Source organism: Mus caroli, chromosome 10 (genome assembly GCF_900094665.2).
Source record: "Mus caroli chromosome 10, CAROLI_EIJ_v1.1, whole genome shotgun sequence".
Taxonomy (NCBI): Eukaryota; Metazoa; Chordata; class Mammalia; order Rodentia; family Muridae; genus Mus; species Mus caroli.
In genome coordinates, this window is record NC_034579.1 from 74,658,093 (window position 1) to 74,674,968 (window position 16,876).

At 55.8% G+C, this 16,876-nt stretch overlaps 1 protein-coding gene across 3 annotated transcripts; it reads right to left on the minus strand.

Annotated features, from left to right (window-relative positions):
- Positions 1-3,706: 3,706 nt before the first annotated feature.
- On the minus strand, positions 3,707-14,628 carry Mknk2 (MAPK interacting serine/threonine kinase 2). 3 transcript variants are annotated; one of them, XM_021173950.1, is made up of 14 exons: positions 14,436-14,628; positions 14,179-14,295; positions 10,303-10,390; positions 10,111-10,212; positions 9,934-10,031; positions 8,282-8,361; positions 8,017-8,090; positions 7,687-7,791; positions 7,548-7,603; positions 7,338-7,433; positions 6,916-7,110; positions 6,360-6,524; positions 6,000-6,043; positions 3,707-5,719 (listed from the first exon to the last, which is right to left on the minus strand). In XM_021173950.1, exons 2-14 carry the CDS (start codon positions 14,227-14,229, stop codon positions 5,494-5,496), a joined length of 1,380 nt encoding a protein of 459 aa, XP_021029609.1. In that variant the 5' UTR covers positions 14,230-14,295; positions 14,436-14,628; the 3' UTR covers positions 3,707-5,493. The 3 variants fall into 3 exon arrangements, with proteins under 3 accessions (XP_021029609.1, XP_029338591.1, XP_021029610.1); XM_029482731.1 differs by having other exon boundaries at positions 14,479-14,549; XM_021173951.2 differs by lacking the exon at positions 3,707-5,719 and having other exon boundaries at positions 5,996-6,043; positions 14,479-14,549.
- Between the last annotated feature and the right edge of the window lie 2,248 nt (positions 14,629-16,876).

Sequence of the window (16,876 nt, forward strand, 5' to 3'; positions counted from 1 at the left end):
TTAGACACAGTAGTGAGCTGGAGTTAGACACAGTAGTGAGCTGGAGTTAGACACAGTAGTGAGCTGGAGTTAGTTAGACACAGTAGTGAGCTGGAGTTAGACACAGTAGTGAGCTGGAGTTAGACACAGTAGTGAGCTGGAGTTAGACACAGTAGTGAGCTGGAGTTAGACACAGTAGTGAGCTGGCCTGCTTGAGTTCTCTGGAAAAGCAGCCACTTAACTGCTGGGCCATCCCTCCAGACACCTTACTCCATCCTTTTAAGGTAGACACTAGGAGATTCCCATGGACCCGGGTTCAATTCCCTGCACTCACATAATGGCTCACAGCCATCTGCAACTCCGGAGTCTGAAGATCTGATGCCCTCTTCTGGCCTCCATGAACGGCATGCACCTGGTACCAGGCATACATGCAAGTAAACCACTTTAGAATTAAAATAAATAATAAATTTTTGTTTGGTGGTAGTAGCACATGCCTTGAATTTCAGCACTTAAGAGTCAGAAGCAGGTGGATTTCTGAGTTCAAAGACAGCCTTATCTATAGTGAGTTCCAGGACAACAAGGGCTCAAGAGAGCGGGAAAGAGAGAGAGAGAGAGACAGACAGAGAAAGAAAAAGAAAAAGAAAAAGAAAAAAAGGAAGGACAATTGTGTGTGTGTGCACATGGAGGCCTGAGGGCAACGTGAGCAGTCACTGTCTCATGGAACCTGGAGTTCCCAAATGGGCTAGGCTGGGTCTTTCTATGTAGCCCTAGGTGTCCTGGAACTCACATAGATCCACCTGAGTCTCCGGAGTGCTGGGAATCAAGGTGTGAGCCATCATGTCTGGCTTTTGTTTATTAATGTATTATAATTATTACTTGTTTGTTTGAGACAGGGTTTCTCTGTGTAGCCCTGGCTGTCCTAGCACTCACTCTGTAGCCCAGGCTGGCCTGGGATTCACTCTGTAGCCCAGGCTGGCCTCACAGAGGTATCCCTACCTCTAGCTCTTATGTGCTGGGATTAAAGATGTGCACCACCACTGCCCAGTGGCTTTTGCTTGCTTGTTTAATTTTTAAAAAGATTATGTGTGCCGGGCATGGTGGTGCACGCCTTTAATCCCAGCACTCGGGAGGCAGAGGCAGGCGGATTTCTGAGTTCGAGGCCAGCCTGGTCTACAGAGTGAGTTCCAGGACAGCCAGGGCTACAGAGAGAAACCCTGTCTTGAAAAACAAAAAAAAAAAAAAAAAATTATGTGTGTGTGTGTGTGTACTGTAGCTGTCTTCAGACACACCAGAAAAGGGCATTAGATTCCATTACAGATGGTTGTGAGCCACCATGTGGTTGCTGGGAATTAAACTCAGGACCTCTGGAAGAGCAGCCATTGCTCTTAACTGCTGAGCCACCCCTCCAATCCTATTTAAAAATTTAAAATGTTTTGCCTTCATTTTTGTCTGTGTGCAGTGTCCAAGGAGGCTGACAAGGGCATCAGATCCCCCGAGCCTGGATTTACTCAAGGTTGTGTGCCACCATGAGGGTGCTGAGAATAAAACCTTGGTCCTCTGTAAGAGCAGCCAGTCCTCTAACTGTTGAACTATCTCCCCAGCTCCGGATATTTGCTTACTAGGGGGTACCTCAGAGATGGAATCAGGAGTGACCAACCATTGAACTCCAGCATCTACTTCCCCTTGGTTTCTTTGTTTAAGCCCCTGCAGCCCCACCTGCAGCCCTGGGGCCTTCTCTCCCATCTATCTTTCTCTTACGGCCTGATGCCTCTGTACCCCTCCCTCCTGTGATCTTCATTACCACCAGAACCCCAGATTCCAGTCCCTTCTGCCCCCAGTTTCCTTTTGGTGACTGAAGACTCTTCTCATTATAATGCTCTGCTCATTAGCTCTGCTGTTAACTCCCATGACCCCCCATTGCCTGAAGCCTGCAGGCAGACTGGGTCTACTAGCTTGTGATTTACAGGCTGTGACTTGCACTGTCGACAGACCATCCTGCCTTTCAGTTCTTCTTGCAAGACTCCACCCTCCACTTTCTTCCTGGGGCCCTCAGCCTTCCTGAGCCCCAAAACACCTTCCCTAACTACCTACTTACTCTTTCCACTCTGATCTCCATCCACATCCTCTGTCATTGAAGCACTTTTAGTCATCAAAGGAGAATCTTCCTCTGGTGACCTGTCCATGAACACCATGTTGCCAGTCATGACCATTTGTCACCTCTCCTGAAATATCAGTTTGTCTCATTGATGGCACTATTGAGTGTCTTTGGTCTGTCATGTGACATTTATCTATTTACTGACCAGTGCAGGTGTTCGCACATGTTTGTGTGTTTCAGGCAGGTGCCGGGGACATCAGAGAACAACCTTGGTTGTTCTTGCTTATCTTCCCCCTTGCTCCAGGCAGGACCTCTTTGTCATTTGATACTGTGTCAGGTTGGCTGATCTGCAAGCTGCCTTAGAAACATTGGCATGCTGCAGGTGTGGCACCCACCCCTGAGTCTACAGGTGTGTTGGGGGTCCCCACTCAGAGTCCTCACAGTCTCAAATAATTTCTCAANGTACCCNTTTTTTTTTTTTTTTTTTTTTGTTGTTAATTTGTTTTTATTTTGGTTTGGTTTGGTTTTTGGAGACAGGGTCACTCTGTGTAGTCCTGGCTGTCCTGGAACTCACTCTGTAGACCAGAACTCAGAAATCTGCCTGCCTCTGCCTCCCAAGTGCCGGGATTAAAGGCATGCGCCACCACGTGCATTAATTTGTTTTCTGAGACAGTGTCTAACTGTAGACCAGCCTGGCCTGGAACTCACAGAGATTCGCCTGCCTCTCCACCACCCAGCAGAAAACACTTATGATTTTCATTTACTTAATGCTGAAAGTGAATGTGGGTATGGAGGTCACCGGATGATTTCTGGAGGCCAGGAAATCAAACTGAGGTGGTCATTTACGTAGCCAATCAGAGGCCCACTTCTGTTTTGTTTTAGTGCTTCAGCCTTGCCGAGCAGAGCTCTATCCACTGAGCGGGCTTGTGCCAAGACCCTGCCCCTCCCAATCTCCCTGTGCTCAGGGGCCACATGCCAAGCTCTAACCCTCCCAGGTGGCACCACGCCCCAGCAGGCCCGGGCAGCTTGGGCGGTGACCGCTCTCTGCCCTCTGCCGCCTGCCAGGAACAGCTCGTCCTAGGAGAGGTTGCACTAGAATTTATTTTTGTGGTTTTCTCGAAGCCGGCGGCGCCCGCCCTCTTCTACGTCTGACTACGGAGAGACAGGAAAATCCTGGTGTTGGAGAATCCGGGAGTGGTGCTCAGGGCTGCAGGCCTCTGGCGGAGTTGCCACCTGAGTCTACCTCTGGTGACAAGTAGGTCCAGAGCTGCATGCTGGGGCAAGGTTGGTCATCTTGGACCTTGTTCACCCCAGCGCTTTGGAAGTAAAAGGGAAATGGAAATTTAAGGTTCTCATCATGTACACAAGAGTTTTAGGCCAGGCTGAAGCTTCTGAAGAGTCGGAATCCAGCCACACCCTAAGTGTCACGCCCCCAGACCACCCTCCTCCGGGAACGAAGCCACGCCCCTCCGGGTCCCCGCCTTGCCCCATGCTTGTTTTTCTTTAGGCTTGTGTTTCCGCTCTGGTGATGTCACCTCCCTGGGACACATCCAGAGGGGTGTGCAGGAGTCCAAAGAACCAAGGACTCAGGACCTGCGGGCAGCTGACCTCCTCTGCTGCTGTCACTGCACAGAAATTTTTAAATGACTTTTATTAAATCCTTACAAAACAGAATACAAAATCCTGGCGTTGACAGTTGGTGGGAAAGGAGTCCGGAGGTCAGTTCACCTGGTACGATGGAGTTAAAAGTGCTTGCATGTCCCCCACTCTACAACACGCTTTTTAGATTTCTGCATGGTTTGTGGCCAAGCCAGCCCAGGATCATGTCTCATTCACAGTTAAGGGGTCTGACCCATCCTCCAGGTCGGGCTTGGAGGGACTAAGGAAATCACAGCCCTGTTTTGGGGGTGTGTGGGGGTCAATGCTGCTCACTGCCCAGTCAGGTTGCTTCAGGAACCTGCAGGGGGGCCAAGTCCTCAGGTGGCCAACAGCTGAGTCATACTGATGGGGGAGCCCCCACCCCCAGGGGTTCTTTGGAAATGTGTCCACAGAGGCAGGTGGGGCAGGACTGGAGAAGGCATGTCACCTCCACTGTGACGATCCTATGAGACTACGGAGGAGGGGGTGGAGGATGCTGGGCAGTGGGTGTTCCAGGCCCCCACCCACCAGACCCCGACATTCAAGTACTCTTCAAGAACAGGGAAGCAAGTCAAATTATTTCTTAAAAAAAAAAAAAAAAAAAAAAAAAAGAAGCCTAAACTAAACTCGACAAACAATCCTGACCAAGGATTTTTGAGGCCAGGGGCTGCCCTGTAGACACCTGAGCAGTTGCAGGGCAGGGTGGCCTGGCCCCTGGCAGCCGCCCCCGACCAGCAGGGCCATGGAGAAAATGGGAACTCGTATTGCATAGTAGTTCGGCTAGGAACAGTCTACAGGCCTCAGGCAGTTAGGTCTGGGCACCGCAGGGCCACCACATCCCTTCCCAGCCTCCCTTTCCTGAAAGCAGGCACGCCTGAGCCGCTGCCCTCTGGGGGCAACAGGAAGGTGAGAGCCCTGGGTATGGCCTCAGCTCTGGCTAACAGAAGCAGCTAGGAGAGCTTAGGAACCTCAGGGGCAGGACGTGGCCATGGTCAGGCTGAGCCCTGAGAAGGGGCACTCAGGTGCCCTGGGTGGGGAGACATGTGGGAACCCCATGTTTGCTGATGAAAGCCTGGTCCAGCACCTCTCCTGCTGTGGTAGAGCTAGCTGGGTGCAGCTCTGCCCCTGGGAAGTGGGGTTGGGAGCAGTAGGTCTGTCCCAGGGCAAGGAGCTAAGCAGCCTGGGAGGGGTTTCTGATTGTCAACCCTCCAAGGGACACTGCAGGTGGATGATGGGGACTAGGGGTCAATCAAGTGCACTGTCCCCATCCACCTGCTCCCCAGAGGTCTCTATCCAAGACAGGGAGCCCTGCCCCCACCCCAGACCCAAAGGTGCTCTGGTGAGGAGATGTGACCACCACTGTGCTCACCAGGAGGGCCTGTCCCTGACAACACTGAGGGCTGGGAGAGGTGTGGGGTGCTGACCCTGCGGGATCCCCAACCCTGGAAGACAGCAGAGTGGCTGGAGTGGAGGTGGGGGCGCAGGTGGCAGGACCTTCACAGTTGGCAGGTGAGCATCGTGGGGTGCAGGCTGGGCGGCCTGAGCCCTCCGCCCTCCTCCGGGCACTTGCTTTCAATAGCGGCAAAGAAAAACAAACAAAACAAAGCCAAGTGGGCAGGGCAGGGGAAGGACAGGGAGAAAAGGAGACACCCCTAACAGATCCCTACACCCCAAGAGGACCCAGCTGAACTGGCACCTGGAATGGCAAGGGGTGGGGTGTCCAGGTCCCTAGCCTTCAGGCCCCGCAGGGCAGGGGCATATGTACAAGGAGCTAGTGGGGGTTATGCACGATCCCCCACAAGGACCACAGGGGTGGCCGACAGGCTAGCCCTCTGGCGCCGCTGGGCCAGCTTGGACTGGGAGGGTGGGGACAGCTGCAGGCAGCGTGAGGTAGCTCGGATGACCACAGGCTGGTCCTGCCCAGCGTCCTCCTCACACTGGGCCAGCTGCCGGTTCATGGCGATGGCCTCAGCCGCAAAGGACGTGAGGTCTTTGGCACAGCTGTTCCTGGGGATAGGATGGGTTACTGTCACAAGAGTGTATCTTTCTCTGAAGCCCTCCAGAGGTGTCCACCCCAACTGCAAGCCCTTCCAGGAGCTGAGACACCAAACTGGTGCTGTTGGGTCACCTCCTACATCACAGTGCTCAGGAGCCTGGTCCCCACTTAGGCCCAGGGGCTCAGTGCTAAGTACCTGCTGGGAAACTGCAGGGCTGTGGGTTAGGAGCTCTAGCAGCCCAGGAAAATAAAAGCCCAAACACATTCATGTCCTAAGGTCCCAGGCCTCACCTCTGCAGAACCAAGGGTGTCGGTAGGGTGTTCTCTGGGGCACACTGCAAGAAGACGTCAGGGGGTCAGAAAGCACTTGAGGGGCCTGGCTAATGCCAGCCCAAGTGTTCATAATAAACAGATCCCACCCACACAGTCTGTATGCCCCCTGCAGACTGTCCCCAGAATGGGTGTGAGCCATGCAGGGAAGGCTGAGTTCTCAGCTGGGCAGGGAGGGGGCTCACAAGCCCCACTGGGAACTACTCTCAGCCACAATGCTAGACCCTTCTTGTATGCTTTCTCTGAAACCCTGTGCCTAGCAAGAGTTGGGATGGAGTGTATGGGTGACCCCTGCATTCCTCCTCAGACCCCAAGGCTTACCCCCTGCACCCAGGGGTGCTGCAGGACTTGGGCAGCACTCAGCCTCTGCTTGGCATCTCGGACCAGCAGCTTGGAGATGAGGTCTTTGGCAGCGAAGGAGATGTGGGACCAGTCCTTGTCAGGGAACTCATACTTCCCCTCCTGGATGCTCTCAAACAGCATGTTCTAGGAGCAGAGGTGGGAAAGAGTCACCCCAAAACAGACCTGGCCCAATCTAGATGCCTAAGGAGGGTGGTGGGGAGGTGATATGCACAGGGCAGAGTGTGGGGACAATAGAGACAGTCACACAGGTGACAGAGGACCAAAGTTTCATTCTTAGCACCCACATGGCTGCCCATATTCCTAACTCCACTCCCTGGGTACCTAATGCCCACTTCTGGCCTCAGCAGGCACCAGGCTCTCATATGGTGCATGTTCATACATGCAGGCAGAACACTCATTGAAAGAAAAACAAATGAGCCTGGGGGTCCCTTGGTTTAGCACCCCACTTCTCATCCCAGGGAGCTCAGAAACAAGGCCTAGTGAAGGGTGGGGAGGGGACTCAGGCAGGGCATACCTGGCAGGCAGGGCAGGCCTCCCCACGGTCCCAGCCACAGTCGCTGCCACAGTGGCCCACGAAGGGCGGGTAGCCACTAAGCAGGATGTAGAGGATGACGCCCAGGCTCCACAGGTCGCAGCGCTTGTCGTAGATGCTGGCCTCTTCACTGAAGGCCTCCACCACCTCTGGGGCCATGTACTCAGCTGACCCACACTGTGGGGCGGGGCAGGCACAAGTCAGAAGGGACGGCAGCTCCAGCCAATCAAAGGCTACTGATGCATCCCCAGACCAGCAGGTGACACACGCTGACTATACCCTCAGCCCCGCCCAGCCAACCAGCAGCTGTTGCTAAGCGGAAAGCCAAGCTGGCAGGGGAAAGCTGCAGAGCTGGCCTGGCATCTGAGCCCAGTGTCTGCCTGCCCCGCCTTTACTGCCCTCACCGGGGTGAGCAGCTCTGGCGTGGAGATGGGGGAGCAGTCTCCATTGAGTTTGATACCACTGCCAAGGTCGAAATCGCAGATCTTCACTGGAGAGACCTGGGGATGGGATGGGCAGTGTGGGAACCCAGCCTGCACACGCTCCAATCGCTGATGCCTGGCAGGGGAAGGCAGTGGCAGGGCCCGAGTGGGGTGCTGGTCAGGCAGCCTCACCTGGTTGGGGTGCTCACACAGGATGTTCTCTGGCTTTAGGTCCCTGTGGGCGATGCCTAGCGAGGTGGAACAGGGAGGTTAGGGGCGGGTACCTCTAAAGCAACCAGGCCTGGGGGGTGCCCCACAGTCCCTGCCACACCTTTGTTATGCAGGAAGTCCAGGGCACTGGCCACGTCCTGTACCACCACGCTGGCCTCCAGCTCGTTAAAGTGGCGCCTTCTATGGATGTGGCTTAGGATGGATCCTGTGCAGGCCAGGGAGAGCTAGGTCACCTCCACCAGCCAGCTCCTAGCCCTGCCTCAGTCCATCAGGGATGCCCCAGGGCTTCCTTGGGTCCAATACTGGGCCGTGGCCATTGGGACAGGAAGGTACACAGCCCCAGTGCCCACATCAAAGCTGGGGCCCTTGGATGGCACTTCCTGTTGGTCTGCAGCTCCCACCCCAAGTCCTACCTGACCAGTACACCTACCGCCACGCATCTTCTCAAACACCAGGTAGAAACGGTCCTCCTCCTCAAAGAACTCAATCAGTTCTAGAACATTCCTGAGTTGGGAGAAGGGGGAAAATAAACTGAGTCACCCTGAGGCCCTCAGCACCTGCTGCCCAGCCTGGGAGGTGACACCCTCCCTCACGGAGCCATGAGGCCACAGAAAGCCTGTTGTCCTGGCTGAACCCAGCCGGTGGCCTGCTGAGGTGATGGGCTCTGGCCAGATAGCCTGGGCAGGCCACCTTACCTATGTCCCTGGCACTGGTACAGCATCTCCACCTCCCGGAACACCCTGCTGCGGATGTGGCCCAGCTGCTTCTCAATGATCTACAATGTAGGGAGGGACACGGCACCTGCAGAAGCTGCCCAGATGCCACCTGCAAGGTGTCAGCAAGCCCCCCACAGGCCACCTGGACCCTGTGTGAATGCCCTGGGCCTGGAAATTGCTAGAAGTCAGACTGTAGTGTTAGCATGGTCAGGGTAGTTCAGGTAAAGAGAGAGGAAGCAGCCAGGTCTCCACCCTGACCCAGGAGTCCCCTCTACTAGGTAGCTGCTGCCTTTACCCCAGCAAGGCAGGGCCAAGCAGTCTCAGCTCTCACATGACCCATGCAACAAGGTGGCACTCTGCCACCTGGATGCTGGCCCAGCCGGTACCACATCAAGATCTGCCTTCTCTTTTCCAGACCAGACTGGGCACCTGGCACCATGGGCCTAGGTTTGGCTTAGACCAGTGGTCTCAAACTTCAAGAAGCAGCTCCACTGCACCCGGTACATAGAAGGCCCAGAAAGCACTGTCCTTGTAGAACCTTTGCTCTCAGAGGAGTCCCAGGACCCCTGGTTCTCCCTTCCCAGGTGGACACCCTGACTGCCCCTAACTCTGCAGGTGGAAGGGGCAGGTTCCCACTGCCAGGATCCTGTCCTGCCTATCTTGTAATAAATACCCGTTCCACCAAGGAGCCTTCCATCACTAAGAGCCAGATGTGGAGGGTGGCACAAACACTGTAGATCAAACTAAAATACTTCACCCCCACCCTTGTAGAGGCTGGGGACAGCTCCATAGAAACCGCTATCCCTCCTGGCAGAGAATGGCCTTCCCTGGGGTTCCCTCTGGGATCTATGCCATTGGGTGGTTTTAATGTCCTCCAGTCACCCCAGCCTCCATCCTCACTCTCCTGTGCTGCTGTCATCACCTCTCACTGCCCCAGGTGTCAATGACCACTGAGGATAATACCAGAACCCCCCCCCCCCCACCCAGTTCCCTGCAACCCATCACTCTGGCTCACAGCAGTGGGAAGCCACATGTAGCTAACACAGCTCAGGTTACCGTCCTTCTGACAAGGCTGAAGGGACAGGGACCACTGCTCCGACACCCTAACTTCCAAACGACTCTTCCCTTTGCTTCTCCCTGTTACCCTCAGACTGGGAAGCCACTATCCAGAGCAGCAGCCCCACCCTGACAGGCACCAGGCTTCCCTGGTCGTGAGGGTGACTGGTTGGCCCTACAGGGTCAGAAGGCTACACCAGGGCCCGGCAAGGCTCTAGGTATATACAGGAGTGGCAAAGGCACACAGGACTCTCTTGGGGACCTGCATCGGTTTGTAAGCCTTGGTTAGGCCAGTCACCCTTAGAGGCAGAGGCCCAGCCTTAGGGACAGGTGGGCCAGCATGGCCTCTGACATAAGTTTCCAGTTCTTGATAGCCATGCTAGGGCTTGCTAGCCTCCAGAACATGGAGTGATCAAGGGCCAGCTGTCATTGTGCCTTTCTATGACTTTAGGTCTGACCTGGATTCCCAGGGTGGCCAGTCACAAGTCTTAGGGCCATTTTTAGACACTGGTTTTCTGAGGCTGTCATCTGGGGACTCAAAGGCCACTGGCCTCTAGGGGCAGACCCCAGCTTACCTTGACAGCATATTCCTGGTTGGTGATGAGATTGACACAGGTCTGCACACGAGCGTGAGCACCTTCCCCCAGCACATCCTCCTGCAGCTGATAGACATCTGGAATGCGAGTGGAGAGGTAAGGGACTGTAGCCCAGTGTCCCTTCCCCAGAGGAGTTGGCAGCTCTCTGCAGCTCACCTTCGAACCTGCCTGAGAAGCTGTCAGTAGCGCGACAGCGCTTCTTTTTTCGGCCTCTCTTCTTGGCATCTGGGATGTCAATGGGCTGGCTGGAAGGCATGTCTGTAGAGAAGAGAGACCCAGATGGTATGTAGTCTGCCTTAGTCTACTTCCCCAGAGACCCCATGTCCAGTCTACCTCCTGGATGCTCACCAGGTCGGGCTTCACACTGTGGGCTGAAGTCAGAGTCCCCGTGCTGGGCGGGGTCTAAGGAGAAGGCCAGCTCGAAAGGATTCTGCCCCTGTTGAAGGGGAACATGTTCAGGGTGGTTCTGTCAGAATGCCCCAAATGTGCAGCAACCTGTATAAACGATCACCCCGTCACAGTGCTGAGAGCAAGAGCAGCTGGCTGCCCTACAGGCACGCAGGCTGCAGCAGGCTACGGCTGCTCCTCACCCAGCACGGAGGCTTCACAGGAGCATCTCAGAGCCTCAGTGGCACAGAACTGTGGAAGGGAGGCAGAGTCCCTTGGAGTCCATAGAATACTGACTCAGGAGTTTTACTAGGAGACAGTGGGCCATGTGGCTGTCACCTGCTCCTGTTACTAGTATGGGGTAGGAGGAGGCCAGGGACACCCCACAGAGAACGACCCAGTCATGCCCACCACACCAAGGGATCCTGTCTCCTGACTGGGGAACGTGACCTTCCTCTCCAGCCTGGGGTTGACTGACAGGAAGTCTAAACCACATGGCCTGCCTCATCTGTTCATGGGTAGCATGGGAACGCCTGTCCAGCCAGCTGACTGAGGGCTGACCTAAGGGACAGGCGTGGGATCAAAGGTGGGGGCATTGGCAGGAGAGCCTGGGGCAGGGCTGCCAGCTTGTTTTCCCACAGCCTCCTAGGTTATCTCAGGGCCACACCCTTGGTTTTTGGGCCTCAGTTTCCCTGTAGCAGGGGACAACACCACTTCTCCTCCCTATGTTGCAACCTCTCAGGGAATGTAAATGCAGTACCTGACTGTGGAGAGGCTCTGGAGGTCAGGGGCAGGGACCCTTTCAATTTGCTCTGTGTATCCAAAGCCTTCTATCTCTGGAGGACTGCCTACTCCAGGGGCCACCAATTTGGTACACGTAGCCACTGGTAAGGGGCTCACATACAAGGCACCCAATGGTATGAGTGTGCAGGGCTATGCCCAGTCCATAACCTGCAATGTCTAAAGGTCCTTCTCTGGGCGGCCAGGGTTCAAATTCATACTTATAGTTCAAGTAGGACACCAAAGGACCCAGCTGCCAGATATGTGGAAGACCTTAAGACTGCTCAGGAGAGGTGGGAGCTGAAGGCCAGAGAAACCTGGTTTGAACAGGAGCATGCTGAAACAAAACACTTCCTCATGATGGCTGCTGCTGGCACCCCGGTGTAGTGCGCAAGCTGGGAGACTAAGGCAAACTCTAGCTTTAGAGGGAATAACCCACCCAGAGAACAAGGCATGGGCTGCAGGTGGGTGTGGGGAACGTGGTTTAAATCACCCCTGTCTTAATATCCACAGCGGGAGGGGCTGACAAGAGGGTTATCTGGGAGAAAAGTCTCTCGACAAAACCCTAGGGAGACTCCAAGGGGCTACAGCAGAAGGGGCCAGATACCTGGAGACCAGCAGCACACAGCCAGAGAGCAACATTGGTACACCTTGTAAGCTGTTCTGCTCCCAGAACAGAGAATCGCTACTAGGAGACTGGCACAAAAGGGGACACCCTAGCAGGAAAATGGGGAACAGGGCACACAACCCCAGTGCTCTGATAAAACTCGCTGCCTGCAAGGTCTGGACATCAACCTGCACCACACAAGGTGGGGGGTTGGTGAGCTATGGAAGGGGAGGTAAACCAGGTTTGAGACCAAAGGCTAGCCAGGGCACCTGCTCCATGACCACAGCCTGCTGACCTTCCTCTAGGTGTACTGTCATGAGAGACAGGGAAGGGAGGCAGCTGTCCCCAGCTCTGGGAACCTTACAAGGGTGACAGGGGTCCAGTAGAACCTCTGACATTACAGTCATTGTTCCCCTAGCTGAAGACTGGGACACATGGGACAGCCAGAACCTAGCACAGGGATTGGCTGGCTGGAGCACACCCTTCAGGGAGATCCCTAAGGGCTAGCTTACAGTCTCCCAGCTTGCACATTAAAGACAGGAAAACAGGGCTGGGCTCTAGCTGAGTTCATAGAGCACCTGTCTGGCAGGCATGAGGCCCCAGACTCCATCACCAGTACCTCTTAAAACTCCAGAAAGAAAACCAGAAACCCAGGTAATAAAGCAGGCGGCCTGGTGGGTGTGTGTGCTATCTGCCTAGCTGCAGACTGAGGCTACCTGAGGAGCGGTAGTCTGGCTTCCAGAAGTAGCCTCATAGGGTGGGGTCCCAGGAGGGAGTCGAGGTACCAGTCCCTGGCCACCTACAAGGCTGCCTAACAGCTCAGTGCAGAGCCCCACAGTGGCCACGCAGAGGGCAGCTTGCAGTCCCAAGTGCTGTGTGGGCAGTCCAGTCTGGTCCAGCCAGCCTCCCCTGGGTCTGGCTGAGGGCCTTGAGTCAGCAGGCCTGGCAGGAGGCGGCTCGAACCATCCAGAAAGCCAGGGTTTGCTTTGGCGGCCTTGCTGACCCTCTAGGTTCAAGCAAAGCCCCAGGAGGGCAAAAAAAAAACACTATAGGTGACATTCTTGGGTCCATCTCTCGTTCCTGCTCAGCCCCAAAGCAAGCTGGCCAAGGATAACAGGCATTTGGGGCAGGGGTGGGGCAGTTGGCCAGGGGCACTGGCTGGACAGGCCTGGGAATTCTTCCCTATCTGCATGCCCCTCCCACAGGGGTGCAGGCACACACATACACACTCTTGCCTTCTCTACAGGGCAACAGGTCCCTGCCCCAGGAAGCCATTACATAATCCAGCCTTCTGGGTGGGGTGGGCAGGCTGACATCACTGCGTCCTTTAGGCCAGGCCCCAAGTAGGGGGCTCTGCCTAGCACCCTGCCCACCTCCACCACCCCCAGATACACTCATCTAAGGTAAGACTCAATCAGCCACCTTTAATAACACTATAGAAACTTCTTGTTCTGATAAGAAATAACACTTTGGGCCTGGGGTGTCTTGAGGGAAGGTCTCCACAGGCCACCACCAAGTGTGGAGGTTGCAGTGGGGCAAAGCACACCCATGTGCCAAAGGGTTTCCCCAACAAGGCTTCAGGCCCTCTGATCCCAACCAACCAACCAGCTTGAGACTACAGTGGACAGATACAGGGTTTCCCTGGAACTATATACACAGAAGTAGGGGAGACGGGGCTGAGAGACTGCAAGGAACATCCAGCCACTGACCACAAGCCAACCTAGGGGAGCTCACAAAAGAGAGAGCTATGACCTGCTGACGTACTCTCATCCAGAACAAGGCCAACCTGGGGGGGACACAGAAAGTGTGGGATCACATACAGGAAGTGGGTGGGGAGCATAAGACTGAGATCAGGCTGATGGTGAGGGACATAGAGCCACCAATCAGTGGTGGGAGTGGGTCCTGGAAGAGAGAGCTACTAGGCAGCCAGGGACAGGTTGTAGCCTGCAACAAGCACACACTGCAGGAAACAAATGTAAAGTCCACCAGAGACCACATACAGAGGTAGGAAAGCCCGGGCTGAGAAACTGCTAGGGACACAGCCACAGATCACAGGGGAGCCTGGGGCAGTTCATGAAGAGTTAGTAGGCAGCTAGAAGCAAGGCTGCAGCTTACTGACTCTCCCAACCAGCACAAGACAGGCCTGGAAGTTGCAAGGAACAGAAACACTCCATTTGCCTAGGATCACACACAGAAACAGACGACTGTGATCGGGCTAACTGCAAGGGACACAGAGCCACCAATCGCAAGCCTGGGGGTGGGGTGGGGGTCTTAGAACAGAGAGCTACTAGGAGGATGGGGACAGGGCTGCGGCCTGCTGACCCCCACCACCTCCAGCACAAAAGTCCAATGCAAGCACCCCTCCCAGGCCCTGCACCAGCCTCCCGAGTAGGCTCTGCTCCTCCGTCGCACCCGTCACTGCAATGGGACCCCCGGATAGGACCCCTCACCTTGAACGAACGGTGGAAGCCCTGAAGTTCGGCTGTTCTCTTCTGCACCATCTTCAGTCCGGGCCCCACCAGCGGGGGAGGGGACGCGGGGCCCGGGGGGCGGCTTGGGAGGCGACCCTGCGGGCGGAGGAGACAAAGGACCGAGGCTGAGAGAGGCGCTCGGCCGGGCGGAGGCGGCCGGGGCTCGGCGGAGCTCCCGCGCCTGGCTCGGGCTTCCTTCCTCCCTCGGAGAATGTCGCCCTTGGCGCCGCGCTCACCGGGGTCGGACACCGGCCGGGGGTCGCAGCGCCGTCACCTCACCTATCACAGCCCGGACCCCGCTCCGAGGACTGCGCGGGGAACAGCGCCGCCACAGCCACCCCTGCCGCCGCCGCCGCCGCCGCCGCCACCACCACCGCCACCACCGCCACCGCGGACCCCTCCACTGGGCCGCTGCCGCCGAGAGGAGCCGCGCGCGCGGCCGGCGCGGCCACCTTTATAGGCGCGGTCCCGAAGTTGCCCCGCCCCTCCGCGCCAGTCTCCGCCCTTCTCAGGGAACAGAGGAGGCGGAGCTTCCAGGAGCGTCAAAGGCCGCTGCAAGAAGAGCACGCCGGGGAATGCAGAATACGGCTGCGCGCTCCCGCTTAAGGGGCGGAGCTTAGCGGAGTGGAGCTGCGCAGCGAGCGTGTTGGCGACTCTAAACGCGGCTGCGCACTTCGAGCTGGCAGGGGGAAGGGGAGACTCCGAGGGAAGTGGGGCGCGAAGCTTCAAGTGCGGCTGCGCACTCCCACTGTGGGGGCGGAGCGTGGAAAGATACTCGACTTGCAGCCGCGTGACCTGGCTGGGGGGGTGGGAGGGGACTGTGTGGGGAGGCTGGTGACCAGCGTCTCGAGTCGCCTGCGCCTGCGCAGAAGGGTACTGAAGGCTTCGGTTTGGGCCGTGAGGCCGCCTTCTCCTGTGTCACAGTTGGCCCGCTGGCTTGCGCGCTGCAGGTTCTGCTCCCTGTCCTTGAGCCGGGTGCCATGGTCAGCTGCCGAAGGAGGGCAAGCCAGCCCTAATTTTACTGAATATTGATGCCCTTGGCCTGTGCTTCAGCTCTGCAATCCGTGATGAATCCTTCTTGAACCTCTTGGGTCCTTTGAAGCCCTCGGTGGGGATAGCTGGGACAAGAAGGGGCTAGGATCCCCGATTCAGGTTCGGATACAGTCAGACTGCGTTGTGCCTGCTGCCTCGGCTGCTTCCGTGCACAAAGAGGTTGTTTTCCCTCTTCAGGGTAGTTTGTCTACCAGTTTTTACCACCACCCTCCACTGAGGCTGGAGCCTCATGAACCTCAAGCAGTTCTTTGTGTGTTTGTGTGCTCTCACACAGGTCCTCGTCTGTGTGAGTGTGTGTGCCTTATGCATACAGGTGCCTGGAAAGTCAGAAGAGAGGTGAAATTACACGATGCCTGATGTGGGTGCTGGGCTGTACCTTGGGTTCTCTGTAAGAGTAAAAGTTTGGCTTAACTTATGAGTCCTCTGTCTGACTCCTGAGCCTCATTGTCATCGTTAGTGATTGCATTGGCAGAAATGTTTGTCTCTAATTCAGATTGTCATGCCTGTACAAGGTTCATTACCTGGACAGATTTGGGCAGGGGATAGAACTTCAGTTCAAGGCCGTCAGGGATCAATTCCTGTCAGACTCAAACAAGGGTCTCTACTCAGCTGTTAAAGGAGTTTGCCACCAAATATAACCTGAGCCCATTCCTGGGACACATGTAAGAGAAATAGCTTCTACCTGTGGCTAGCTGTAGCATGTGTGTGTGTGTTCACGGAGGCCAGCCTGTCTCTGTAGCTTGGGGCTACCTAGCCAGATCCTATCTCAGGCTAACAATTCAAATAAAACACTACACCCACATTCAAGCATGGCCCACCTGGGTCAGCCGTTCACACTGATGGCAGCAAATAGCCCTAATCTATTTTGTTTCCTGCAACTTAGTTCAGATGCTGGGAAGAAAAGCCAAATTACAAAGCCCTCGTTAAAGGTGTGAGTTCTGTGCCCTAATCCAGACCTGTCCTGAGACTGCCTCCTGTGCCCTGTTAGAAATAGGGAAACCAGGGAAGCTCAGGGGATAGGAAACTGTACTTGACACAGGTTACTTCTTCCTGGAGTCCTTACCAGTCACGAGGCTAAACCTTCAGAACTGGGATGTGTGGCCCCTGCCCTGCACACACTCTGTACAAAAAGTTCTGTGAGTCTGACAGCCAAGTATGTCTTCCAACTTGCAAGTGGCCACCTGGAGTCTACAGGGTTACTCAGAGGGAGCCGCCTTTTACCACACTTTTATCTCAAAAGGGCAGCCGTAGGAACAGGAAGGGGATGTTCACCCTGTAGGCACCAGGCAGGGCCTGGGAGCTGCTCACTCAACCCTGCCCTGCCGTGCCCAGGCAAGCTGCCAACCTGCTGTCAAGTCTCTCCCTCCAGCCGCCTGTTTACAAGCTAGGCTTCCAGTGGTGTGGGACTCTCAGAGGCCTCCCAGTGTGGGGGTTGGGAGCTGGGGTGACAGGAAGGCCTGACTTCCCCTACTGGCTCAGCCTCTGCCCCAGGAGGATGTCACTGGCTCTTTGGCAAGGGATGCCTGCAGGAAGCCCGTGTGATACCCTCTGTTTCCCCTGTCTTTACAGACTAGGCTTGGCTGGCCAGGTGAGGGGTTGGTCTAGCCCGAGTGAAGGATAGACA

Excerpts from the sequence above, each read along its gene's own strand:
- Mknk2 (XM_021173950.1), bottom strand. The coding sequence starts at position 14,229 with ATGGTGCAGAAGAGAACAGCCGAACTTCAGGGCTTCCACCGTTCGTTC. Across the intron at positions 8,091-8,281 it reads TACCAGTGCCAGGGACATAG|GAATGTTCTAGAACTGATTG; the intron begins GTAAGGTGGCCT and ends CTCCCAACTCAG. Across the intron at positions 7,434-7,547 it reads TGTGTGAGCACCCCAACCAG|GTCTCTCCAGTGAAGATCTG; the intron begins GTGAGGCTGCCT and ends TCCCATCCCCAG.